Raw genomic sequence first — 27,446 nt, forward strand, 5'->3', positions numbered from 1 at the left:
CATAGCCTGAATCACACGTTTACTCATTCCAATCCAAATACTTAAGTGTTTGGACAATGATAGAAAAATGTGAAATTGGCATATAGTTGAATTAGTACATGTAAATGAGCAATGCTACATTTTGGAAAGTGCATATGGTTAAACCTGTTTAAAACATGATGGGAAATACTGTATATTACATTGCTAATCTTTGTCACTTACCTAACAGCATTGTTGCAGTGTTTAGTGATCTTAATGCTTGCAGAACTGAATTCACATTAATAGCTGATTTTGGCTGCAAGCGCACTGTACACTTAAAGCATATTTAAAGTGCATGGCTTCCCCCCAAAGAATCGCGGAATGTGAAATGTAGCCATCACAGAACTACAATCCTCAGCATCCTTAAACTACGACTCCCATTATTCTTTTGGGGGATATGTTTTATTATAGCCCAGGCAAAGTATGTTGAAAATCCAGGCTCCTCGTACACCTACTAGTTTATATTAAGAGTCTCCAACTTTTTCACGGCCAGTGGCACAATTGGAAATATAAAAAACTGCCATGGTCCTCACCAAATACCCATGGCATAGAAGAAAAGGGGGGGGTGTTCAGATGACCCCCCCCCCCAAAAAAAACACCCCAGGCACACCTACCCCCTCTAAAACAAATAAAACAGCTAGAAAGGCATCAACCCACCCCTCCAATCAAAAGAAACTCTCAGTTTTGTTTAAGATACTACAAGTCTTATTTTGTGGTACCTTATTGAATGTGTACCTTCTGAGGGAAAGGGAGGACCAATTTTGAGAAATATACTAGGATCCCAAAACACATTAATCAAGTCTTGATGGTATAGATTACTGTCTTTTGATATTGGACGTTACTTTGGGTTACAGAGCACAGTCTGGTTTGCTATGGCCTCTTAAACATGCATTTCTCAGCGGTAACCAGCTGGGCCACAGGGCTGGCCTTGTAAATCCTTTTAATTAAAATGTCTTCCTTCGCAAAGGTGATTGTATTGGGGGAGACAATGGCCTGCCTGAGCATGTTTTTACATACAAGACTTCTCGTGGCAAATTTAATATTGTAAGAATCTTTATCTAGCAGTTCATCGCCACAGGATAGGTGAGGCCCAAGCTCCTGTTAAAGCAATTGATTTTGGAAAATGATTCTCTGTCACCCTTCTATTACAAAGAAAAAAAAACGTGATTCTGCAGCAGTAGGTTTAAATTGCACTCAAACCATTCCTAGTGATTGTAGTGACCTCTTGTGGCGCTTTTAGAATATTGTGTGATGTTGTTTCATTTGGGGGCCTTCAAAATTAAGTTGGCATTTGCCAATATTTGGTTAGCAGGTTTTCCCCCTTGCTGCATTTAAACTTCAGGCAAGTTTTATTCACACTTAAAATGTTGTCCCCCTCCTTCAATCTGCTCATAGAGTGATGGGCAGACACCTTCCTTTGAGCTCAAGGACAACTCAGTCAGTATTGTTTTCTGACATCCTAACATCTCCTCTGCCTTGTCAGTCAGGGCTCACATATGGGATTGAGCTTTATGGGTAATGCTGATGGCTTGGGATAATGTCGATGCCCGTATATTGATAGAAAGAAAAGGAAACTATGCAAAAGAGGCCCCATTGCTTTTCAGAAGCACAGAAAAATGGAGGCACATCCAGAAGGGCAGCTTTATTTTTCAAAGCACACAAGTATATCCCAGTCCACACAGTGGGAATTGTTGATTTTCTGGACTCATTTGTGTATTTAATTTAATTCATTTCAGTTCTCAATAGCTTCCTAAGCAACATATTTAAGTGTAGATAATTCTCAGCTATGTGGACCAGAGGTAGTTTCTAGACCACCCTTCATCCCAAAAGAGCCCAGGGTGGCTAACAAAGCAGTTGAATTAAAATAAAACAGCAAAACAGTAACAACAACAACAACAACAACATTTAAAAACTTCATACCTGAAAATGTGTTCAGCTATAACAGAATGCCTTCTAATAATGTCAGAACAGAATGCTTAACAAAATTTTAGAAAAAAATATTAGTTAGATGACAAGGAAAAACATTGGGAAGCTGGTACCTGACTGATGCTGCCTTTATATCCTGCAATCCTGAAAGACAGGACCCATTTTTTGTTCATATACTTACTGTCCATTATCTATAATATGTGTGTAGACTTCAGCCTTTTTATTCAGCTAAGTTCTGAAGCAAATTATTGTGGCAAAAAAAGGATAGACTTGTTAACCTGTACTTGGTATGGCAAACCTTTTGAAACTGTGATGGTCATTATATAGCACTCTTCAAAGTACAAATTGCTTTTCAGTTCTTATCCTTTCCCCCCATTGTGATTTAAGGTAGGCTGAATGAGATCAAAATGACCAGAACATTTAACAAGTATCTGAACAGGCATAAATCAGCAAGTGTGATATACTTGGATTTCCAATCAGTCAGTTATTCTTTTGTTGTGTCATTTTTAAAACTTAAATCCTGCCCTTCAGCAGAAGACCTCAGCATGGATTACACACATGAAAAAACCACCAATAAAATTAAAGCACAATAAAACAATTAAATGCCATTAAATAAATATTACCCATCTGTAAATCCAAACTTTTGCATTCAAAGGCTTGCTGAAAGAAACAGATAATTTGCTGGTTCCTAAAACTGGTTGAAGTTGTAGCTGTACTTCATGCAGCACTCCTGATAGAGAAAGGGTTATCCACTGGAATAACCTACTTTGCACTCAAAACAACACATGGATGATGATGATGATGATGATGATGATGATGATGATATTTCTACCTTGCCCATCTGGCTGGGTTTCCTCAGCCACTCTGGGAAGCTTTCAACAGAACATTAAAAACAGAATAAAACTTCAAACATTAAAAACTTCCCTAAACAGGGCTGCCTTCAGATATCTTCTAAAAGTCGGATAGTTGTTTATTTCCTTGATATCTCAAGGTTCCACAGGGCGGGCACCACTGCTGAGAAGGCCCTCTGCCTGGTTCCCTGTAACCTCACATCTCGCAGTGAGGGAACAGTCAGAAGGCCCATGGAGCTGGACCTCAGTGTCTGGGATGAATGATGGGGGTGGAGACGCTCCTTCAGGTATACTGGGCCGAGAGCATTTAGGGCTTTCAAGGTCAGCAGCAACACTTTGAATTGTGCTCGGAAACATACTGGGAGCAATATAGGTCTTTCAGAACTGGTGTTATATGGTCTTGGTGGCCACTCCCAGTCACCTGTCTAGCTGCGGCATTCTGGATTAATATATATTCATAGCAAGCAATCCCTTGCTCTCCAGATAGAAAGGGACAGACAGTCAGCCATATTATGTATCTTATGCTGAATGCTATAAATCTGGAGCAGGAAGGACTTAAACTCTTATGCTCCACCAGGGGGGTCTATATCACTTTACTATTTCACGTGGAAAGGAAAACAAGCCCACCCCCACACTTCTAATGTATGGTACATTTTCTTTTCTTATTTTAGAAGTTCATCAAATGGTGGTTCAAGAGATTTCACATGGCTTCTGATACTTTTTTAAAAGCCTGCCTCTTTAACTAGAGGCTTCAAACAGCAGTTTTTTTCATCCATGGTTAGTATAAGCAATTTTCATAATTTAAATCACAGGATGAAATTGGTAGACATATTTCAGCTTGGCTTCATGTGATCCAGGTCTTAGGATGGTACAGGGGTGCCAACTTGAATAAAATATTGGCGGGGGGCAGGTAAGGCCCGCCCTACATAACAGATCACATGACACATGACGCATACCATTTGAATGGCAATGCCCCTCAACTTGAGTAGGGGCAGCCCCTTCAAATATTTTATTGGGGGACCAAAGGGACCTTGGCCCCTAGGAGTTGGCTCCAATGGGGTGGTGTCTGAGAATAGTAGATGTGACCACGGAATGTTTTAAATGATGATGGTGGACGAATAGGGCTTACAGTGGTAACTCAGGTTACGAACATCTTGGGTTACAAACACTTCAGGTTACAGACTCCGCTAACCCAGATGTAGTACCTCGGGTTAAGAACTTTGCCCCAGGATGAGAACAGAAATCGTGCGGCGGCGGTGCAGCAGCAGCTGTGGGAGGCCCCATTAGCTAAAGTGATACCTCAGGTTAAGAACAGTTTCAGGTTAAGAACGGACCTCTGGAATGAATTAAGTTCATAACCAGAGGTACCACAGTATTTATTTTTGCTGGCAGGGTTTCTAGTGTCTTATTCAGTTCTGTGGAAAGGAGAAAATGTAGCAGGTGCAATTTCCTAGCTTGCAGACACAGTGATAGGGGAAACTCTACCAATTTCTACTACCAATCTCTACCACAGAATTACAGCTGCAAGCGCTAACAGCCCAATTCCAACTTTACCAACATGTACATAAATCCCACTGAGGGCAAAACTCAGTGATATTTTAGCGACATCTGTGGTTTTTCTTTATTTACAGGAAGTGGGGAGATTTTCATTGGGAGCACAGAAAGCAGGGATGAGAGGCTCCCACAACAAGCCAGAGAAATTCTCTTTCTGCCTGCCCCACCCTTGTGTTCCACCCATGAGACCTAGAATAAAAGTGCTCAAAGGAGTATGGGAGTTGTACTGAGCCAGTGTGGTGTAGTGGTTAAGAGCGGTAGTCTCGTAATCTGGGGAACCGGGTTCGCGTCTCCGCTCCTCCACATGCAGTTGCTGGGTGACCTTGGGCCAGTCACACTTCTTTGAAGTCTCTCAGCCCCACTCACCTCACAGAGTGTTTGTTGTGAGGGGAGGAAGGGAAAGGAGAATGTTAGCCGCTTTGAGACTCCTTTGGGTAGTGATAAAGCGGGATATCAAATCCAAACTCTTCTTCTTCTTCTTCTGTGTCTGTCTTCTCCTGACACAGATCATCCATAAGTGTAGTTTCTATACTGGAACCAGACCTTCAGGCAGAATAAAGCATGGAACGGCCCAACTTGCACTTAATCAAGCCCCTTACCTAAGAAGAGGATATTTGCAACCTGCCAATAATTATCTGAATCCTTGGGTCCAGGGGGTTCCTAGACGCAGCCTTACGCAAGCATCTCTTTCAAGGCAGATGGTATCAGATAGTGTCATTCTACCACTTAGTCACTAGATGGCACTGGACTTAGGCACCCATTTGCCCTATACATTTAAGCTTTTATTGTACCACGGCTTCCCTCAAATAAATTATGGGAGCTACAATTTGCTAAGGGTGATGTTAGTGGTTAGAAGACCCCTATTCCCCTCACAGAGCTACAATTACCAGTCCATTAACAGTTAACTGGCGTGTATGGGGCTATTAGGGGAGGGTTAGCACCTCTGGTGGGGGGGGCACGTCATGCTTCTTCTGAGGTAGCTTGTCCACCTTTGGTCCCCACCATGCACTCAGCTCTTACCAGTGGCTCCCAGAAGTTGTCAGCATGAGACTGGGCCAAACCCCGGGGAAACAGCTCTGACTGCCTGGTTAAACCAGGTGAGGGTAGCCTATGTGTCTCAAACCCTCAGTGAGTTAGGGACTTCCTCTGCAAGCAAAGACAGGCTCTGGCAGGTTGAGAGGACGAGACCAATAGAGGGTCCAATAGTGAAGAAGGTGGTTTCTGGACATGTTGTAGAGGAAAGTGAGGGGCAGGTGGGGTTTGTTAACTTGGGAAGGCAAGAAAGGTAATGGGGAGAACTTAAGCTGTGTGGCATCAGGAGTTTCTGCAATCTGTTCTGTTCTTGTTTAAGAGGGTCAATAAAGTTATTGTCTAGCTTCCTGGCTGATGCCTTTTGGGAGAGCTGGGGCTGCCCTCTCTCACAAGGAGAGGTTCATTACCACTCCCTGCCAGAGAAGCTGGTCAATCCCTCTCCGTCCTGTTATCAGCCATGAAGGCCAAAGGTCAAGTGGGCATGGAGTTGGTAAGGCAGGGAAATATAGTCCCCCCAAGAAATGTGATAGGGCATGCATGAGTCAGAACCAACACCCCAGGGCCTGTAGAAATCTTTCCAGTATGCCGAAGCTAAGTTGCACATGTGTCATTATTTAGATCCTTATTAGGCAAGCTTTTGTCAAAGCAAATACATGATTCATTGCAAAATATTCCAGAGACCTTGACAGAACTAAACAAGAGAAACTGCCATTAAAGGCTTACAGCACAGCTTGTGTAAATCACATATATAATTCTGATTTAGTAGTTATTACGTGAGCTTCTCCTTTTGTTTTGTTTTTTAAGGGAAGGTGTATTTGGAAATGCCTCCTTTAAAAGTACAGTGCATCTGTGATGATTATGTGGTTTAGGAAATAATAAACTCCATCAATGATTCAATTATAGCAGCACCAACAATTGTGAAATTACAGTAAATCCACAACCGTTTAAAGCCCTAAACGGCTTCAACCCAGTATACCTGAAGGAATGTCTCCACCCCCATCGTTCACTGAGGTCCAGCTCCAAGGGCCTTCTGGTGGTTCCCTCACTGCGAGAAGGGAGGTTACAGGGAACCAGGCAGAAGGCCTTCTTGGTGGTGGCGCCCGCCCTGTGGAACGCCCTCCCATCGGATGTCAAGGAAATAAACAACTACCTGGCTTTTAGAAGACATCTGAAGGCAGCACTGTTTAGGGACGCTTTTAATGTTTTATTTTCTTTGTGTTTTTAATATTCTGCTGGGAGCCGCCCAAAGTGGCTGGGGAAATGCAGCCAGATGGGCGGGGCATAAATAAAAAATTATTCTTACTCTTATTTTATCACTGGCTCTTGAGTTTTGATTCCCTTTCACCTTTTTGGTTGCAAAAGTTCACCCAACACACACACACAGACACACACCATGCTTCATTGAGTTGCTGCAACATTTTGGAACCATTATTATTTCACCTCCTCAAGGTGAAGTTCAGAATAATAAAGCACTTGTTATCCACCATTTAACAGAAAGGTGAATGGGTGGAATAGGGTAACAACAAGGTTGAGGCTATGTGGACATAGGGGTGGGAGCACCAGATGTTGACTCTGCTGTTATGCCTGTGCAGCCCTGACCAGAGCAGCTCCACATCACTACCGCTCCTGAGCCGGATTACTATGTCCATCATCCCTGGCCAGTGACCATGCTGGCCGGGGTTGATGGAAGCTAGAGTCCAGCAACAGCTGGGGGGGGGGTTGGTGGTTCCCCACCCTATAGATGGCAGCCACTCAACGGCTTTCATCCATCCTTGTTTTCACATATTTGGCACTAGGTTTCCAAATTCAGTAACGGCGACAGTTGTTAGAATGCAGAGGACAAGACGAGATGAGTCAACAAATGCCTGAATCCTATCTCGCCACCTGGTCACAAAAAACGAGGGTAGCATATAGTTGTCATGCCCCACCCCCAGTACTCTTGTATATTCTAGAGCTTTATGACAGGCAGAAATGAAACAGGTGTTATCTTTTCCAGCTCTCAGAATCTGTTATGGGGAAAACCCTTACCTGTTGAATTCATGACTGATGCGCTTTCCATTTTTTTAAAAAAGGCCTATGCCCTTTTAAAATGTGCTTTTTTTGTTGGGGGGGGGGGCGATTGGGTTGTTGTTTTTATTTCTATTATGTATTTTGTGGTTTTATATCTTTATTTTATTCTGTGGACCGCCCTGAGCCCCCAGGGTATAGGGTGGTATATAAATTCAATCAATCAATCAATCAATCAATGCACATGTCCCCTCAGAGGTAAGTCTCCTCGAGTTCAGCGAGGCTTATTCCCAATGTAGATGACACAGGATTTGCAGCCTGAGTCTGGTTTCCCTTTCGATTTGTGGACTCGTCAACTGGAGGAGATATTACCTCTGGCCGCTAGCACACCTAAAATCCACAGCCTCGCACCTGCTGAGTCGGAGGTTGCCCGTCTGCAGACGTTTCCCCATAAGACGGGCGCTTTCTGGAATCGACGCGCGCGCTTTGCTGCCTACCAGTTGCTTTCCCAATTCCAGCGTGAGGTGATGGACACTTTTGTAGACATTGGACCGCGACTGAGAGACGGGGCGGGCGGGTTTGTGTGTGAGATCCTTCCTGGCAAACAAACGAAGCAAGGGAACAAGACGTCCTAAGCTAAACCCCCAGCGAGAAATCCTGTGTGTGTTTGTGTGTCTCCCTGCTTCGGCGGGGCCCCCCAGGTGGTGTTTTTTGTTTTCGCTTCTCTTACTTTCTGCCTGCCTTCTTCGCTGCGCGTCCGACGTGTGCGCGGCCAGCTCGTGTTCCCGGAACCTCTCCAACCCTTCCTACGTGAGGGAAAGCAGGCCGGCTCCCCCGGTGGGGACAAATGACTCATGCCATACAAGCAAAGCGAGGCGGCTCTTAAGCCCTTCACACCGGGCAGGCAGCCCCCGGGTAAAATGAACGCCTCTCCAGACCGACGTGGGCTCCAAACAGAGGCTGCAGAAGGAAACTCCGCCCCCAAATTAAACTGGGAAGAAAACTTCTCCAGAATAGCTGCGTTTCTGAAGCGTTTGCGCCAGAGCGCCAGCCCTGCGAGATGTTTCTTTCGCTGCAGCCTTCGCGCACGTCGGAAGTTGCTCCGCTTTGACTGTCGTGGCCTTGAGGCCGTTCTATGGCAAGTACTGTACAGTATAGTTTTGCGCAGTAGCATGCATTCCAGCCACGCAAAGGTCAGGAGGCTTTTGGACCCAAGCTCACGCCCAGCACATGCCGCCTCTCTCTAGCCAGGCAAGCAAGAGGCACGATCACACAGTTCCAAGCCAGCTTTGTGTGCGATGCATAGCTGTCAACGCTTCCCCTTTTTTAAGGGAAATTCCCGTATTCCAAAAAGGATTCCTCGCAAGAAAAGGGAAAAGTTGACACTGCCATGCCATTTTCCTCTTCGCTCTCCATTATGTTTAGTTTGTTTTTTTCCTGGTGGTGACTGGTAGCCAGTTACAGAAAATGTATGCATTTAAAGCACATCCCCTTCCCTAAAAAATAATAATCCTGAGAGCTGCAGCTTAGATCATGCTCCAATCATGCTACAATTCCCATCATGCTACAATTCCCAGCACCCATAAAAACAAAAGTACAGTTCCCAGGTTTCTTGTGGGGGGTGTGGAGCTTTAAATGTACAAGCCTCAGCCACAAAACCAGTACATATGACCTTTCCTCTATCTTATTCAGTGCAATTTTTCTAGAAAAAGAGGTGCCAGAACTCACAATTGAACGCCTCCCTTGTTTTCTTAAAATGGCAATGGTGCCCACATGAGGTGCCAGAACTGAGTTCTGGTGAGTTCTGGTTGAAAAAAAAGCCCTAATCTTATCAATACTCCCTGCTCTACAGTGGTACCTTGGGTTAAGAACTTAATTTGTTCTGGAAACCTGAAACTGTTCTTAACCTGAAGCACCACTTTAGCTAATGGGGCCTCCTGCTGCCGCTACACCGCCGCTGCATGATTTCTGTTCTCATCCTGAAGCAAAGTTTTTAACCCGAGGTACTATTTCTCGGTTAGCGGAGTCTGTAACCTGAAGCGTCTGTAACCCGAGGTACCACTGTACCCCAGTTTTTTCACCTTTTACCGCAAATCTGCAGTATAAAACTGTGTTGGTTTGTTGAGATGCAGCAGCATAGGGGAACATTTTTTTTAAATAAACAGGTTTATTGTGGCATAAGCTTTCATGGACTTTAATCTGCAGTGACCAGCCCAGGTCCCGCCTGGGCTCACAATTACACTTCAAGACCTACTTTTTACCTTGTGGTAATCCCTCGACATGGGAGTATGCAGAAAGAAAAGCCTGTTGCACTGCGTTTAACCTCTCACTTTTGTTACATCTGGCTAAACACAGAGCTGAGGCGAGACCTTGGTATTAAACTGCATGATTTCTGGTTTGCAGGAGGTATCAATATCCTCACTCACATAAACCTTCGCTGCACTGGTTGGTTAATATAGGTCAGCTACCTTAAATGCTAACCTTAGCAATTTGTTCTGAAAATACCTAGCATTTATATGGGCATACTGCTGTTGCTGCTCTAAATACATTTCTGATTTGAGGAGGAGCAAATCTTTCTGCTTCAGTTTGCCATATTTGAGGCCAACAATGTGTCAAGTAGGAGAAAAAGAGTGGAGCCTTCTGACGTAACTACACATGCCCTGAACCTTCCTCTTAGAACATTAGTCATTTCCGTTAAGAATGGGCGGATTGCCACTACAGTCATCCCAATCCCAAAAGTAGATAATCCAGAAACACTGAACTAGACCAATTACATAGACATCCATTGACCATTTCAAAATAAATCAAGTTTTCTCAGATTAGGATTATGTGATTGCAGTTTATCTGTATGTATGCGCACCCAGCCTCCCAACCACGTGATGCTCAGATGCCGTGGACCAGGGGTCAGCAAACTTTTTCAGCCGTGAGCCAGTCCACCATCCCTCAGACCGGGTGGTGGGCCAGACTATATTTTGAAAAAAAAGAAAATGAACAAATTCCTATGCCCCACAAATAACCCAGAGATGCATTTTAAATAAAAGGACACATTCTACTCATGTAAAAACACACTGATTCCCGGACCGTCCGCGGGCCAGATTGAGAAGGCGATTGGACCGCATCCAGCCCACAGGCCTTAGGTTGCCTACCCCTGCCATGGACACACCACAAGGAAGTAGCAAATGCGTCCCAGCACCTATTTACAGCGCTGGGTTTATGATAATTAGAAGCCTCTGCAAAACTGTATAGGGTGTCCCAGTATGCATGGAACCTAACAGCCTCTGTTGCATGGTCATTAGTACCAGTTGTGCAGAGACACTTGAAAGGTAGGGGACCTCAGGTCCCATTCAAGAAGGATAGACCATCTTTTCTACTTTTCCATGGCAATTGTCATCACAGGGACATTGCAATAGTGTGGATCATCTGTATTTTTCTAAATAGATGATCACTCATCAGATCCCATATCAGAATAGGAAACTAAAACAAAGCATGCATGTGGCAGGAGATCCAAAGTTAATCTGAAACTATCAAAATAGAAGATCCAAAGTCATTCTGAAACAATGTGGAACAGATTCCAAAGGGAGGTCTATTTTTTTGTGCTGGTCCTTTGTTGCCATTTCAAAAAAGAACTCAGGGAATATGCTTTGTCTTTTTTCAAGATGCAGAAAATGTCCCCAGAGTGTGAACACTACGCCAGTGTGGTGTAGTGGTTAAGAGCTGTAGACTTGTAATCTGGGGAACCGGGTTCGCGTCTCCACTCCTCCACATGCAGCTGCTGGGTGACCTTGGGCTAGTCACACTTCTCTGAAGTCTCTCAGCCTCACTCACCTCCAGAGTGTTTGTTGTGGGGGAGGAAGGGAAAGTAGATTGTTAGCCGCTTTATCAAATCCAAACACCTCTTCTTCTTTACAAAAGAACTAGAAAATGCCAGCACATAACAAAAACAGCGATAAGGAACAGAAGTAAATACTACACAGTACAGAGTAATAGCAGCACTCCCAATTATTTTGTGCTCACCGAGTTTCCAGTGCTAAGTTTTTAATCCTTGCTCACATGACTTTATCCAAACCGCAGGTGTATCCTGTACTTTATTGCAAAGTACGGCTTTTTGATGTGGTGTTTCTCAAACCAGCTTCAAACTGACTGGAGTCCTTAAGCCTTTTCTAATTAGCTTCTAGCCCAGGTGTGAACATGTTTGCTAGGGTAAAGACATATTTGCCCTTCAACGCCCCCTGGTGTGTATAGAAACAGAAATGAATCTAAGCCATGCTGATGTGAACATCTAAGGGTTGGGGAGAAGAACTGTAAAATGCACACAACTTCCCCTCTCCAAACCTTCACTGCACTCCAAGCGGTCAATGTGAACAAACTCTGTGTTTCGGTCTCGTATTATTTTGGTTCTGAACCAACCATGGGCTTCATTCTTACACTGCACATACACACATTTTCAGTAGACACAAACAGGGTGCAGATGAGGAGAAGGAAGCTGTTGTTAAATCACAGCTGTAAATGCCTAGAATTCAGCAGCCATGAAGAAGAAGAAGAGTTTGGATTTGATATCCTGCCTTTCACTCCCTTTAAGGAGTCTCAAAGCGGCTAACATTTTCCTTTCCCTTCCTCCCCCACAACAAACACTCTGTGAGGTGAGTGGGGTTGAGAGACTTCAAAGAAGTGTGACTGGCCCAAGGTCACCCAGCAGCTGCATGTGGAGGAGCGGAGACGCGAACCCGGTTCCCCAGATTACGAGACTACCACTCTTAACCACTACACCACACTGGCTCTCATGGGAATTCTGACCCAAGAGTCAGACCATGGACAAGCTTATGCTACAAAAAGGAGCATTTTCTCAAAACTGCATGTTGTGATAAGAATTTTATGGTCTTAGATATATGGTAATGTTCATAAGTGACCAAGCACGTACATAGATCAGCACAGGAAGACCAACCTGGAACCATTTTGATTCCTAAACTGAGCCAATGTTTTCTCTGCAAGGTCAAAGTGGGAAACCTCCCGTTGTCTCTTTCCTCACAAATCCTGTCTTAAGGGCACATTTAAGATATGAATAAGGTATGAGCCTGTGACATGGCCCAGGATTTATCACTACAAAAGACTGGCCAAGCTCCCCAGGCAATCCAATTAAGTAACCTGCCAGACAGGAGATAAACAAGGACAGGAGAAAAACAACATTCAAATTTCTGTTTAGACCACCTTTTCTGTGATGTAGGTATGATGTATCTGGGGGGTGGTCTTAGGTTACACCCCTTCTGTGATGTATGTATGATGTTTCTGGGGATGGTCTTGATCTAAAAAGGTAAAGGTAAAGGTACCCCTGCCCATACGGGCCAGTCTTGACAGACTCTGGGGTTGTGCGCCCATCTCACTTAAGAGGCCAGGGGCCAGCGCTGTCCGGAGACACTTCCGGGTCACGTGGCCAGCGTGACATCGCTGCTCTGGCGAGCCAGAGCCGCACACGGAAACGCCGTTTACCTTCCCGCTGGTAAGCGGTCCCTATTTATCTACTTGCACCCGGAGGTGCTTTCGAACTGCTAGGTTGGCAGGCGCTGGGACCGAGCAGCGGGAGCGCACCCCGCCGCAGGGATTCGAACCGCCGACCTTTCGATCGGCAAGTCCTAGGCGCTGAGGCTTTAACCCACAGGGTGGCAATTTCAAAAGTCTTTATAAGGCCTTGTGTGCCATTTTTCTGGGTTCCTCCTCCTCTCCTGCGGGTGAGGGGAGCACCCTGTTGCAACAGATCAATAAAGATCAGGCTTACTAGCTGCTTTGCTTCTCAATATTCTCTGGGTGGCCTCTGTTATTCTCTCCTACCAATAGGGAACCTATGTAAGGACTCTATATGGGCTCTTGGATACCCCATAAGGGAAAAGGGCAATTTTTGTTTACAACAATGTATAAAATATCCACACACACCCCAGTGTTCCTGAAAATGGTTCGCTCTGAGAACACTAGATAAGCACTTGTGTATGTGCCGGTTTTGTATATGCACAAAATTCAGGAAGTTAAGCATTAAATAGGCAAATATTTCCAGCCTTTGTTTCTGCCTGCCTGCAGTTGACGTCTTCTGATGTTGCAATAGGTAAGCATCAGCCTGGCTAGGCAAAACAGTTGTAGGCGAAATGTTATCCAGGGATTTTACTGCTAGTTTGTGTGAGCAGAAATCAGTTGAGACATGGGGGGGGGGTGTTTGCTTTTGAAGAAAACTGGAATTTGCTGCTTAAAAGGAAGGGGAGAAGATTATAAGAGCAGAGCTGTAATTAACATCCCATAAGAGTTGAAACCGTAAAGCTACAAAATCACTGTACAAGGAACAGTTACAGAACTATTAGGCCTCCTCAGTTAAGTTATCATGTGGAGAAGTTCCTGGACTTTAGTGACGTGACATGTAAGCTACATGTGTCAGCGCTTAGAGAAGACTTTAATCTGCAAATGCGGATTAACACTAAATACTCAGAAAGCTTCAGGAGAATTCAAACAACATGCAGGTTATTGAACATGCGTAACAGCCTTTAATGACTTCTTGTTATGCACAAACCAGATATAGAGTGGTCTGAAACAAAACTTTGCTTAATTAAATACATCAGCCTCATAACCCATGGTTTGAAGATGGCTTTTTTAAAAAAAGAAACTGATCGTTTTGTTTCAAACTGTAATCTGGGCCACACATAACAAAACGATTCTTTAAAAAGTGAAAATTAAGTGTCTCCCAGCCACAGAGGTGGTGGAGAGAGTGTGTGCATTCGAACCCAGGGCTTTGCTTGGGCTCCCTGCAGCTCATGTGTAGCACTAAACCACCTACAGTATTAGCATTTCCTGAATTGCATAACTTGAGCTACTGGTTCTCTCAATAAGGGATATAATACAACAGTTGACTCCTGATGAAAAATTAGCAAAAGGACAGATGACACTTTTGAACAGAATTTATTTATTCCAAATATCACATAAATACATTTCCCCATGAATATTCCAAATATACATGAAATGAACATTGCAGCAATTTTTTATTTTTATTTTAAAAAAGGGGTTTGGCTTTTGTTTCATATAACAAGAAGTGCCAAACATAGTTGTAACACATACCTGTCTTTCATCTTCTTTTTAACCAAGTACAAAAATGTGATTAATAATTTATATTTGTACATATATACACATACACCCACACCCACACCCACCCACACACACACACGTAGACATACACACATTTCTTCAACTAGCTTCAAAACAGATAAGGATTTTGTTTCAAGTTTTATCTACATAAAATACGTTTTCTTTTTTAAAAAAACAAAAAAACTGGTCACAAGCTCCAGGATCTGGTTTTTGTGGGTGCTTTGTTGATACAATCATTCCAGAGCTGCAAAATTAAGGCGCTACCAAACACCAGGCCTTCAGCTATGTATGACACTGCATGACTTACGCATACAGCTTTCTGAACACCCTCTGCCATTGATTCTCTTTGAAATTAACTACAGCAACAAGCCAAAGGAGCAGAAATCTGCTGATTATCAGCCCACTGGAATCACAAAGCAATCTCAGTGACTGAAAAGATGAAAGGAGATTTCGAAAGCAGTAGATAAAAGGCCACAAAAGCAAACAACTGGTATGATCCGTGAATTATTATTTTTTTAAAGATTTAATTTCACTTACAAAATCTATTTTTTTTTATACTGAAGCCTTACACAGCAGGCTTATAATGGAAAACAGGTTTTTGCATGTTTGTTTAGAGGGGAGAACGGAATGCCTTCTCCTCCTTATCATAATCAATAAACATGTCTGGAACATTTTTCTGCAAAGCTTTTCAGACCATAGATACCCTAAGCCCCACTTCTCTTAGGCTGCCAGACCAATCAGCCTAAGAGGGGGGGGAAAAAAACATTTAAAAAATGTTGGCTTTCGTCATGTTTTTCAATTAATGCGTCTGCTCACTTGACAGACGTAGATTATTAAAAGAGCAGACAACCTGACCTTTAATTTCAAGGGCTAAGTGTACCATGTTGAATTCTGCCAGAAAAGTCCTCCAACCAAAACAAAACACCAAATAAGAATATCAGCGGTGCTGTAGAGAACAGAATTTAAACATGGAAAGTGCTGAAACAGTAAATCAGCAGAACAAAGTAAGTTTCCTGTTTATGCTCAACTGCCGTGTAACTTCAGCTATTAACAGAAAATGAGACAAGGAGGGAAAATATATGAAACAACTTTTAAGCAAGCACAAAGGTACTGTGAAAAATCATGAAGTTTGTCGAAGTTCCCTGCCAAAAATTAACGAGGGCACATTTTGAAGGGATTTTTTTTTTTTTTACTAGATACCTTGGAAGCTTCTAATGTTCAGGGGGTTTACAGGAAGACGGATGTGTTTCAGAAAGTATGATAGCACCCAAGGAGCAGATCGAAGGGAAAATTCACCAAGACGGTCCTTTCTCTAGCTTAATGCTAGCTCTCTTGAAGGAAATACAAGCACAGCTCTGGTAGAAGGTAGCAGAACTTGCAGGAAGGCTATGGTAGAGATTATTAGATCATTGGTTGCAAGTTATGCAGTTTACAATTAAAAGTGTAGTCACAGGTCATTACTTTACTACAAAAGGCGAATTCAAGGTAGAGGCAACTACAGTACATTCAGGGTGTGTGTTGATCAGTTCCTAGGCAACTGCTACTGGCAACTTCTGACTAGATACTTCTGCCAATCATCTAATACCACTCGGACTACAATTACGGTACGGATAATGCAGTCAATCACCTTTTAGATGATATTGCTTCCTGAATTCACATACAAGTGTTCACACCTTCGTCAAAAGAGAACACACTTTGTAATTTAAGGAGGAGGCACTTCTGAAATATTTTGGTATTGCCACTATTTTCACCTTCCTGTCCTATTTGCACGTGAACCTGTGTCTTCAATTCACACGGCATTCCGAGATTTGAACCGATGTTATTTCTCCCAAGCTGTTAACGCAATTGTTTTCTACAATTTGGAGAGTTCAGCAGTTTGCAACAGTGCTTTTGCAGCTTCACGTTCACTGCTAAAATTTCTTTCCAACAGGCTGACAGACCTCTTTTTTTAAAAAAATTAAAATTAAAAAAGAAAATTATTAACAATACGTACGGAGACATCAAAATACAGCTATATTTACAGAACCAACAACTAATTGAAGGTTAACACCTGGTTTAAGCTTGCATTGAAATTTGCCTTTACAGATTTCAGTATGTGCCTCCTCTCAAAGTTGTCACTGAGGACCAAGACTCCAAGCACAGACAGTGGTCGGTACATAACGAGTAATAATATTAACGTTTTGGTTAAAAAAAAATGTGCTAACAAACATTGTTCCAGTATAACAGGTTAGGCTGGCATGGCTGTTGAAAATATAGGTGGAAACTGGATCTTACCTGTTCTGAGTTATACTTGCAGAATGAGCATGGAAGGGTAATTTGAAATGGCAATTCTATATCTCAGCGGCCTTTTGAGAGATTACCACAGAACTGCTTGAACCAAGTATATATGTACATATGCTAGAAATGCTGGCCATGATCCAGCAATGAAGCTCAGCATGCTCAAGTGGCTCCAATGGCAGCAAAAAAAAGCATCCCGCGCACACAGGGAATTCCATCCGGCACGGGAGGCTGCAGGATCCTCATGCGTACCGATATCTAAGTCACAACCACTGACAACAGGCTATCCATAAGTAACTTTTTTCCATATTGTAACGCGGGTCACCTGAGGTTATTCTTTTTTTCTATTTGTAGGAAGTGGGGGGGGCGGTTTAGGGGAACCCGACCATCCTATACATATATCGAAACACTATTTCCCATTACACACAGCATGCAAGTTACAAAGACAGGGAGGGTTGATCAGCCGCAGTGCTGTCACCAGCTACTCTTTTGGTCAAACACTGTCTTGCAAGGCGAACGTCCAGGAAAACACATTTTGCTTCACAGATCAATCATTTTGTCAATATGCTACAGACGAAAAGACTGCCCCCTGTTCATTTAACACTTGTTGTCTTGTGCATTCTTCCTCTGGAGGATATTTTGGGGAGTTTCCCTTCAACTGGCAACCTCTAAGAATTGTTTTTCAAAGTTTCTTTTCAGTTTCTAATCCACTGTTTGTTCCGAGTTCTGCTGTGTAGAATTCAAAATGGCTGTTTGGGGCTTCAGGGGCATCTCAGGGCTTGTGACTCAGTTGTCCCCCGTGATAAAATGGACAGTTGGTTGCAAGTAGCGATTCCAAGTTGTTGCCTGTAGCGATTGGCTATGCTACGACTGTGGTGCAACTTCTAAGAGGCTCAGATTTCTCCAGGACAAGAGGCACAGAATGCTTGGTTAACTACTGGGCAGAGTGTGTGCAAAAAATAAAAAATTGTGAGTGCTTAGATGAGCAAATCAGTTTCATTGAAAGGGAAGAATGCGCGGTCTCTTGAGAATACTTAGGAGTATTCACAACCATTTGTTTTCAGTGTCTGTTCACAAATGAGGATGTGTCATCTAGGCCTTTTGCGTGTCACAAATATTAATACGCGCCGTATAGCGATAAGACGATCTTTAAGTGAAGTCATGGCAAGAATGGCCAATTGGGCCCTGTTCTCCAGTGGCAATACTGCCAACAGCCACCAGTTCCAAGCTGGACCACTTGGGTTGCTCTGCAAAGGGAACAACAAAACAATACATCTTTAACGTGCTTAATATTTATAGAAAAATCTAAACGACAACCCTCTGCACTAAAATGTCTTACTATTTATAGGGTGATCCAAAATACCGCATTCTGCAAAATCCTCAGGCGACCGACAGTGAGAACAGACCCTCTATTCCTCTCACCAACCCATCTTTTGGAGAAAACAGTACTATAACAGGGAGTCGGCCCAAAACCAAAAGAGCACTCTCTTTTCTGAAACTATTTCTATTTCTAGCTTGATCTCTGTCTAAGACAAAATTATAGCTGGCTAAAAATAATTGGCACAGAATAGGAACAAACAAAGCTATAGTATGACAATAACCTTTGGTCTGTTGTAATACTGGTGTTTATCATGATAGTTAGAGAGACAGAGAGACAGAGAGAGACAGAATGTGTATTTGTTTAAAGAGACTGAATGTACATCTAAGTCATCCACTACCATGTTTAGGTTATAAGCCCATGTGAAATCATACAGTTGGCATTATAGGAATGGACATCTTGAGGCCATCCCAGAATCTTTGTTGATGAAATAGGAAGAATAACATGGGTGGAGATTTTTCCTTTAATGAGAATTGCTTTTTCCATTCTGGCTTTAAGTAGTTTTGAGCACTAAAAGCTGAACTAGGAACAACACTGATCATTCATGCAGATTTGCTCCTTTCTAAAATTTCCAGAGTGTGTTCTACACACACACACACACACACACACACACACCAACCACTCACTATGTGGTCTCTCAAGTGCAATCGTCAAAGGAAGATCTCTGTAACTGTTTCGATAGAACAGTCCCGTGTTACTGATAAGGCTGTACTTTCACCCTGTACTAGCACAAAATGATTGGTTTATAATCTCAGAAAAGGCTAATGCACAAAAACAGACCAAGGAAACAAAGCTAAACTGAAGCCCGTACAAAATTTGCTCCAATGTCTGTCTGTTAAAATGAGTTATCAGTCTATGTGAGCAAGTCCAAATGTAATTATGACACAAATGAGGATTTAACATCTTAATGGATTCTCCCTGGGGTGGTAATCCAAATGTGCAAGATTTATTGGTGGCAGAAATTTAACTAGATGTTTTTAAAGGTGGTGGTTGTTGTTTTACTCCCAGAAGCAAGTGAGCATAGACCACAGTTTAGTATAGCAACTAGCTACCAATATATGTATTTTTAGGGCAGAAGGACAGTATCTCTCTCTCTCTCTCTCTCTCTCTCTCTCTCTCTCTCTCTCTCTCTCTCTAAAAATCTAACGGTGGATTACCTGTAACGCTTCCCCCAACTTGAACAACAGCATGAATTAGAGCCCTTCCCCCTCTAATTTATCTTTTTTTTTTGGCAGAAAAACAGTTTTGGGAGGAGGTATTTGGAGCAGAGAGAAGTAGCAGGTTTTCTCATCCTAACTGCCTCATAAATGTGTGCTGGAACCTCATAGAGGGAAAAGCAGTCAGGGAGCAATTTGGCAGCGGCAAGGGGTGGGCGGTGGGGGTTAAGCACTCCCCCTGCTGTCTCTCCATTCCAAATTTCTTCTTCCCAAAGTTCTTTTTCTTTTTTAAAGAAAGGGGGTTGGTTCTAATGCACATTTGCATATAATGCATACTTGGCCCCTGGTAAAAAAACGTACTCTGCACGCTCCTATCTTTGACCCTTTCTCAATTTAGTAAATTGAACTTCTTACAAATTTCAGCTCTGAGAATTCTGCTGTTGTTTTAGGGACGGGGTGTGTATGTGTCGGTGTAAAATGACATATTTTGTTCTACTCACGCTGCAGTATCATCACTGGATGTCTATTAGGTTTATACTCCTTTGTTGGGGCCTAGGGATGTGGTTTGCATGGACCCTATCCCTATACTGCACATTTCCTGGGCCCTGCTGCTCCACACTTTCAAGCAGCAAGCTTTGGTCTGCAGGATTGGTCTCCAGGAATTTCCCCACCCTTTCAGAGGAAGGGTGAAAGGAACTTCTGGTCCACCTTCCTGCAAAAGTCGGTGGAAAGTATCCCCTACTCCGTGATCTTAAACGTTCTGACCCATGAACATCTTTTTGAATGGAGACTTGTGGTACGTATAACACTTACCTGTGGCTCAGGCTCCTTCCCTGGCATGGACCCAAAGTGGTTCAGAATTTGCACTTTCATGTTGTCTTTAAGAGAAGTAAACCAGGCGACAGCTTGATCATAGACTGAATCATGAAGGCGGACAAGTTCTTCATACTCTGCCCCTTCAACCTGCACAATGCACAAAAAGGGATTCAAAGTCATGTTTCTCTCATTTGCAGCGTGACAAAATCAAGGCAGATAATATAAATTAGGGTTTATCTACACTTTTTTCCGGGGCATAGTACGTGCTTTAAAGCTCTGTGTCCGAGTGCCCCCCCCCTTTTGCTTCAGAACTTCCCCCGCAAAAAACCACTCTTTACAGCTGAATTGGAGCAAAAGGCAACCCAGGGAAAATCTGAATAGCCATTTGCTCCGATTCAGCTTTAAAGAGTGGGTTTTAACTGGTAAGATCGGGGGGGGGGGGAGAACTTGGAAACAGACCAGGAAAGTGTGGACCTGTGCCTGGAAAAAAACAGAGCAAAGGGTAAGTGTGGTTAAGGCCTTAAAGTGCTGCCTAAACAGTTAAGCCACTTTAAAAATGACTTGGGGCACAGTAACTTGATTTTTGCGCTAAAATGGGCACTGGGGCAGAGGACAGTGTAGCCTAGAGAAGGTGTACTCCCTGAAAGCTCTACTCAGACCCATTCTGTCCCCTAAGTGTGTGGCAGAAACTGCAATAAGTTTGTGTAAAAAACCCACCAACACTTGCTTTGCAATCACAAGGGCCACAAACTTTCTCCTTCAAAAGCGAAACAGAGATCCTTTGGGTGGTAAAGGTGTTCATCTCGTTTGGGTTTTTTTATACTAACTGTTTTAGATTACTTTTCATCTGAATGTTGAATGTGTAAGTGTATGTCTAGAGACAATGGATAAAACGAACACCATCAGATGTACTGCTGGATAGGTGTTTAATGCTAATTGTATTTGTTTAAAGACCAATATAAATTGTTTTTTAAAACAATTTAAAACATAGGTTACAAATATATATGTATATTTTAAATGTTAGACAGGAACTCTTTCTATACTTTTTGAGAAGCCAGCTAAAACTTTTAATTCAGCAAACCTATCCAGACACAGATCACTATTATGTATGCATGTTTTTAAAATGTTGGTTTTTATCTGTGTATTATTGGTCACCTTATATTAATTGATGTGTGTAGATATTTCATTAAGGGTATATATTTTTTCCTAAATGAATGAAACATTAAAAACAACTGTAAAAAAAGTAAGCTCCACCATACTTCAACAGTAACAGTAAAAAATATTCCAAATCAGATTATTAAAATCAATGCAATAAAACAGGCATCTGCATCCCCCCCCCCCAAAAAATAGATTAACAGCAAACCACTCAACACAATACAATAAACTAAATATAATTCAAAAACCATCGTAACGGAAGCATGACACCCACTCCTTATAGAAGCAGTCATACAGAAGAAACTTTCTGACTGAAATAAGTGGTTCCTCCCAATTATTCAAGGAACAACATTACAGTGGTAGCTCTAGTTACAGACTCGATCTGTTCCGGGGTGCCATTCGCACCCCAAAAAGCCCGTAACTGGAGCATCGCTTCTGCGCATGTGCGAAGCACGCAGAACGCTTCTGCGCATAGCGCGCAGAACGCTTCTGTGCACACACACGCAGCAAAACCCAGAAGTAGACACTTCTGGGTTTGCCGCGTTCGCAAGCCGAAAAGACGCAACATGAACCTAACGCAACACGAGGTATGACTGTATTCCCCAAGGCCTGCTAGCATGGGGAAGCAATTTCTTTGTACTGGAAACTTGTGGCAGCCACCTAAAAAGTTAAAACTTCCATCTCTTACCACTGAGCCTAACTTGCTATCTCCCCTCCTAGATCCTTAAACTCAGTGACGGCTTCCAACAGCGCAATGGGTCTGCGAGCTCTCCCATAGCCTTCATGCATTTGGGTGCTATTCTTAAGGCAGATCAAACCTCCTTGACTCAATGTGGCTTCTGCATTAAGAGGATTTCACTGTATTTAAAAGGGACAGTCATCCACAAGGACAACCTTCTTAGGGGAAGGATGGAAAGTGAAAAGCAGAGAGTTCAACAAAGTGCACGAAGCACAAGCATACAATTTTACACACATCTGCTTCACGTGGAAACTTCTCGAGCCACTGTTTTATGGCAAAGCTTTTGTCCAGACATTCGCATGGGAATCAAAAGGGCGCCCTTGATACAAAAGAAGGTTCTGCCATATTTTGAGGGAGCGGAATGTGCAAACTAAAAAATGGAATTCTACCGGATTCTGGGAGGGACCAACACCCTGTCACCTCAAGCATTTCCAAAGCTTGTTATTCTCGTGGTTTAGTGCTGCATTAGTGCCCTTCTGATACGGTGAATAATGTGTGTTATGTGCTTTCAATTATTTACACAATCGTGTTGCAGATTAGTAACCTCTGGTCTGGTAAGCTTTCAATCCTCCTTTTGAAGGATGGAAAGATGGCAATCAGCAGCGAGTGATTATATATATGCACGCTGTTTGAGAAGCCACTTGCTAAACAGTCATCTGTATTCTCCTCGATGCCCATGACTGATGTGGCACATAGGACCTAAGTCTCTTTGCAGAGTGGATATTAGGCAAATAAACTGGTAAAAGACCCTTACGAGACGAGTTGTAATTTGAGTATATTTGAACAAATTATTTTTTTTCTGCTGCCAACTCTTGCTCTGCACGTAATAAGAGATCTATTTCCCCTATTCTGTCCAAAACTCAACACAGTAGCTCAAGTTATTTTAACTTTCAAGATCAGAATGATATCCTATTCTCTGTGCCTTCATCTGTTCCTTCTATCTGAGAACAACTTTACGTTGTGCTGCTGGAGAAACCAGTTGCAGAAATTAACAGGATTAAGCGCCAGTGACCAAAGCATGCTTGAGGAACGCGTGATCCGATATAGAGCTTTCTAATGCCTTATCATCAATCTAAAGCAGAGCACCACTATTTAAGAGGCATGATACAAATTACAGGCAGATTATATATGCCAGTTCTAACATTTGTCCACTAAATACTACTAGCAGTACCTATAACCACCAATTTTAGTGAAATTCCCATTTCTCATGTTGCTTGTTTCCCCAAACTGCTGCTGCTATAAACTCATGTTTTCTCACTCGATATATTTTTCAGGCTGTGCAGGGCATGTACAACTAGGAATGCTACACAATAAAGTTATAAACATCTCCAGGAATATGCTTCCAGTCATTGTGAAGTTTGGTATGATGCTGCCTCTTCAAAACTTGTTGAGCATAGTGTTTCAATTCAAAGTAATCAAATATTAAATTTCCTAATGTTAGTGGACCAATATGCAGAACAGGGGAGAGGAAGGAAACGGCTTAAACTACTGGGGAAAGAAGGTTCTATGGTTGGTAGAGAAGGAGAAAATGGCAAGAGATGAAGAGAGGTTAGTATTAAGAGGTTAGGATGGGGTTGTCTAATGGTGGGGGGACCAAAAACCAACATAATTTATTTTGCAGTTAAATAAATAAAAGGATGCATACTTGGAAGGCAAGTGTAGAAAAAATCCTCACAAAACTATACAAGTTACCTTTTTATCTTCCATGTATTCAATGTTTGCAGTATTATACCCGTCTCTCTGACCATGGCTCAAGACCCTGAAACGCCGGACACCAACTGTGTCAACAACTGAACGTCCGTCAGGGAAAAACTTCACATCCCTGATCTCTAACATGCAGCCGTAATCAGCAAACCTGAAGGGACAAAGAGAGCCATATTAGTCCTGTGTATTAAAGGTAAAGGTACCCCTGCCCGTACGGGCCAGTCTTGACAGACTCTGGGGTTGTGCGCCCATCTCACTTAAGAGGCCAGGGGCCAGCGCTGTCCGGAGACACTTCCGGGTCACGTGGCCAGCGTGACATCGCTGCTCTGGCCAGAGCCAGAGCCGCACACGGAAACGCCGTTTACCTTCCCGCTGGTAAGCGGTCCCTATTTATCTACTTGCACCCGGAGGTGCTTTCGAACTGCTAGGTTGGCAGGCGCTGGGACCGAGCAGCGGGAGCGCACCCCGCCGCAGGGATTCGAACCGCCGACCTTTCGATCGGCAAGCCCTAGGCGCTGAGGCTTTAACCCACAGCGCCACCTGCGTCCCCTTAGTCCTGTGTATTAAGTATACCTAAAAATTCTAAGCATACTTAAGGAATGTGTCTCATTGATTCAATATGGAATCATCAGTTCCATGCATAAGCATGTCTAGAATCAAGCTGTAAAAGGTTCTTGCAGAAATTGTGCATATACGTGATCAGAGAGATGCAACGCACGTGGAACTAGGTTGCCTATTCTGTGACGGATAAAAGGCTGCAACATTGGTGTTAGAAGAATTGCAGGAACTACGTTCAGATGGCTGGATTTTCTTAGTACTTTGCAACTCCCCATGAAATTATTGAGGGGGAATAGTTAGGAGTTCTTTAACTCTTTAGATCAAGGTGTGTATGTGCTGCAGGATTTGCCGCCTGCTTGAATTGTCGTTTTGTCATCTGAGTCAGCATGTAATACACACAAGTCACTTTCAACACATGTAATAAAACAATCTTTCTTTATTCCTTTTGGGTGAGAACTTCTTGTCGGCACATGGTTATGGATAAACACATATTCATAACGAACACACATCGTAACTCTAGCCATAGATCCTTAAAAGTTCTTGGTAGTGCGTGTATGAATACACCTGAGCGCTGGACACACAGGTGGGTTCAGACACACACACTCCGTAACACTAGCACCTCTTTCGGGAATTTAGTATTTGCAAGTCTGCTTCCAAATCCTTTGCTTACCCTTTCAGTTCATCAGCTAAGCACATGCCAAACTGCTTGGTGCCAGTATCCATACATCTTCTTATCATTAACCGATAGCGGGGTTCAAAGATGTGAAGAGGGCAAGGAATGGTAGGGAATGCCATGGTGCACACAAAGATGGGGACATCTTTATTCAGGCTGTAAGAGAACGAAGAGTCGTATTAAATCAGCGCATGCAGCCGAAAGCTATTTTCTGAAACCTGCCATGAAATAAGCTTGGCTGTGTTGACATTATTATTCCCTATTTCCTAGGCTTTCCTTCTATCAGTGACGCACCCACATGCAACATTAATCCAGTTTTAAAATCAACTGGAGCAGGCCTGCACTCCATGTTTGTTCTTGGCCTACTGCTTGTGGTGCGCTTGAAGGAAATAAATCATGAGCCCAGCGCAATCATGAGCAAGGCACACATCATAACAGGCTTCTTTCCTTCGCCCCTGCCCTCCTGTCTTTCATAGGAAGGCTGCTTACTTTGACAATTCCTTCATTTCTTCTTCGTAAACTTTCTTCCTTTCAGACAACTCTTCTGGCAAGTAGCGAACTATTAATTCTTCAGTAAGGATGGTCTTCTTGTAAGTTCGGCCGGCCAAAAACTAAAAATGAAAGCATTCAAGAACTCAGTAACAAAGCTGGCTTAGGGGCAGAATCTAGTGATGAAGTTAGTGTGGTTAGCCAAACCTTTCCATATTTTAAAAGCATCGGGGGGGGGGGCCTGCAGATGTTGTTGGGTGGCAACTCCTACAATCCCTTGTCATTAGATATGCTGACAGGAGTCTGACTTCCAACATCATCTGTAGGCCCCAGGCTCTGCCATCCTTGCCATAAAATCTGAAGAGAAGAAGAAAAAGTGTGTGCAAAATACACAAAGATGGCACAATCCTGTATAGTGCAGTGAAGGGTTTTCAACAGCCAGGACAGATACCTGGGATAGCAAAATGGGGGGGGGGGGCACTCATTACTGTATCTGCAGAAGATGTTGTAAAAAGAAAGAAAGAACAGGAACCATTCTATTATTGTGGTAAAGCCGTACTGTAATTTCCAATTACTTTCCTTTTTTTGTAGTCAAAAACGACCTTGGAGGAAATAATTCATGTTTAACTACTGCTGTGCAGTATATTCATATCTTGCTAGCCAAGCTTCTTTGAGATGCCTAGCTATAAAATGAGGTTCACATTAATAGGTAGGGAGCTTGCCAAAAGAGGGTTGTTGTTGTTTTGCTCCTCTACTAATTCCTCCCCCACATTTCCTGGCTCTGTGGGCAGCAGCTGGAGCCAGGAGGAGTCCAGCTCAGACATAGCAGGACTGTGGCAAGTCCCTACAGGCTCAGTGTTCATGAGGCCAGTTCCAGAAATATTTGACACCTTCTCTTGAGTTGGGTGTGTGGATCCAAGTCTCAGGAGGTCCACAATAGCCCAATCCCTTCAGCGGTGTCTGGGCTAAAGAGTGTGTACATGAGCTTCCTCCCTTCCCTTTGCCATCATACCAAATGAAAAACCTCATTGTTCCCCCAAGAGGAAAGCCTTCCAGACCCTGCAATAACTTTGGGGGGAAAGCGTACAGCTTGATCTCCTTTGGCCTCCAAATCCGCTCTGGGAGCTTAGGCTGAAGGGTGGCACATAAGAAACACCTTGCTTCCTTTCAGCCTAACTTCTATTCACAGCTGTTTAGAACCACACAACTTTATAGAGTTAGAAGGGACCTCAAGGATCATCTAGTCCAACCTGTTACAATGCAGGAATGTTTTGCAAAACATGGAGCTCAAACCCACCACCCGGAGATTAAGAGTCCCACACTCTTTGCATTACTTTGCATTTTATAATGATGCTTTAAAAACGTTGCGAGCCACGTTGATTCCCAAACTTGGGAGAAAAAGGACATAAATATATTAAATAAATATAAATAAAACTAAGCTGAGCTGTGCAACTCTTGAGCATGCCTAGCCTTGTGTCCTGCTGCAATTTTGAGTGGAGGGTATTTCACCCACACCCAAAAGTTTTCCTGCATACCCTGAGGGCCTTTATCACTGGAACACACCTACTTCTGCATCACTAATTCCTTATTTTGCAAGCCAGCCCGCCCCGCCCCCCACGCACCTGGTTTGCTAACAGTAAGTATTACCCAACCAAGAGATAGTGGAAAACTTACTTCAGACAGCTTTTCCTTACAAAGCGGACAGTATGGATTATGGTCCAGGCAACGTTCAAGGCATTTGAGGCAGAAGGTATGTCCACAGGGAGTAGCAACAGGTTCGTAGAATAACCTGAACCAATTGTGAGCATTGAAAAACAACTGGTTACTCCACACTTCCATTCAAAGCACAACTCCAGAATTTTCACATACGTTAATAAAGGCATATGTGATTTCATGAGGTACAAATAACAGCTCTCCAGTGTTAAGATACTAAGATACTCATATATATAAGGTAGACGCCAAATTGCTCCTTATACCAGGGTTGCAGTCGCCAAAA

General features: G+C 43.1%; 1 protein-coding gene and 1 long non-coding RNA gene across 2 annotated transcripts in view; both read right to left on the reverse strand.

Annotated features, from left to right (window-relative positions):
- The window catches only part of LOC307214388, a 30,822-nt gene extending 22,596 nt beyond the window's left edge, over positions 1-8,226 (reverse strand). The window contains exon 1 of the long non-coding RNA XR_013838022.1: positions 8,119-8,226. This is a non-coding gene — a long non-coding RNA (uncharacterized lncRNA). The remainder of the gene's footprint in view (positions 1-8,118) is intronic.
- Positions 8,227-14,305: 6,079 nt separating this feature from the next.
- The window catches only part of LONRF2 (LON peptidase N-terminal domain and ring finger 2), a 41,684-nt gene continuing 28,543 nt past the window's right edge, over positions 14,306-27,446 (reverse strand). The window contains exons 7-12 of the mRNA XM_079972617.1: positions 27,125-27,239; positions 25,451-25,572; positions 24,959-25,117; positions 23,719-23,881; positions 20,130-20,279; positions 14,306-18,028 (exon numbers count right to left, since the gene is read on the reverse strand). Coding sequence (XP_079828743.1) covers positions 17,870-18,028; positions 20,130-20,279; positions 23,719-23,881; positions 24,959-25,117; positions 25,451-25,572; positions 27,125-27,239 — 868 coding nt within the window. The 3' untranslated portion in view covers positions 14,306-17,869. The remainder of the gene's footprint in view (positions 18,029-20,129; positions 20,280-23,718; positions 23,882-24,958; positions 25,118-25,450; positions 25,573-27,124; positions 27,240-27,446) is intronic.

Source organism: Podarcis cretensis (genome assembly GCF_951804945.1).
Source record: "Podarcis cretensis genome assembly, chromosome: 4".
NCBI lineage: Eukaryota > Metazoa > Chordata > Lepidosauria > Squamata > Lacertidae > Podarcis > Podarcis cretensis.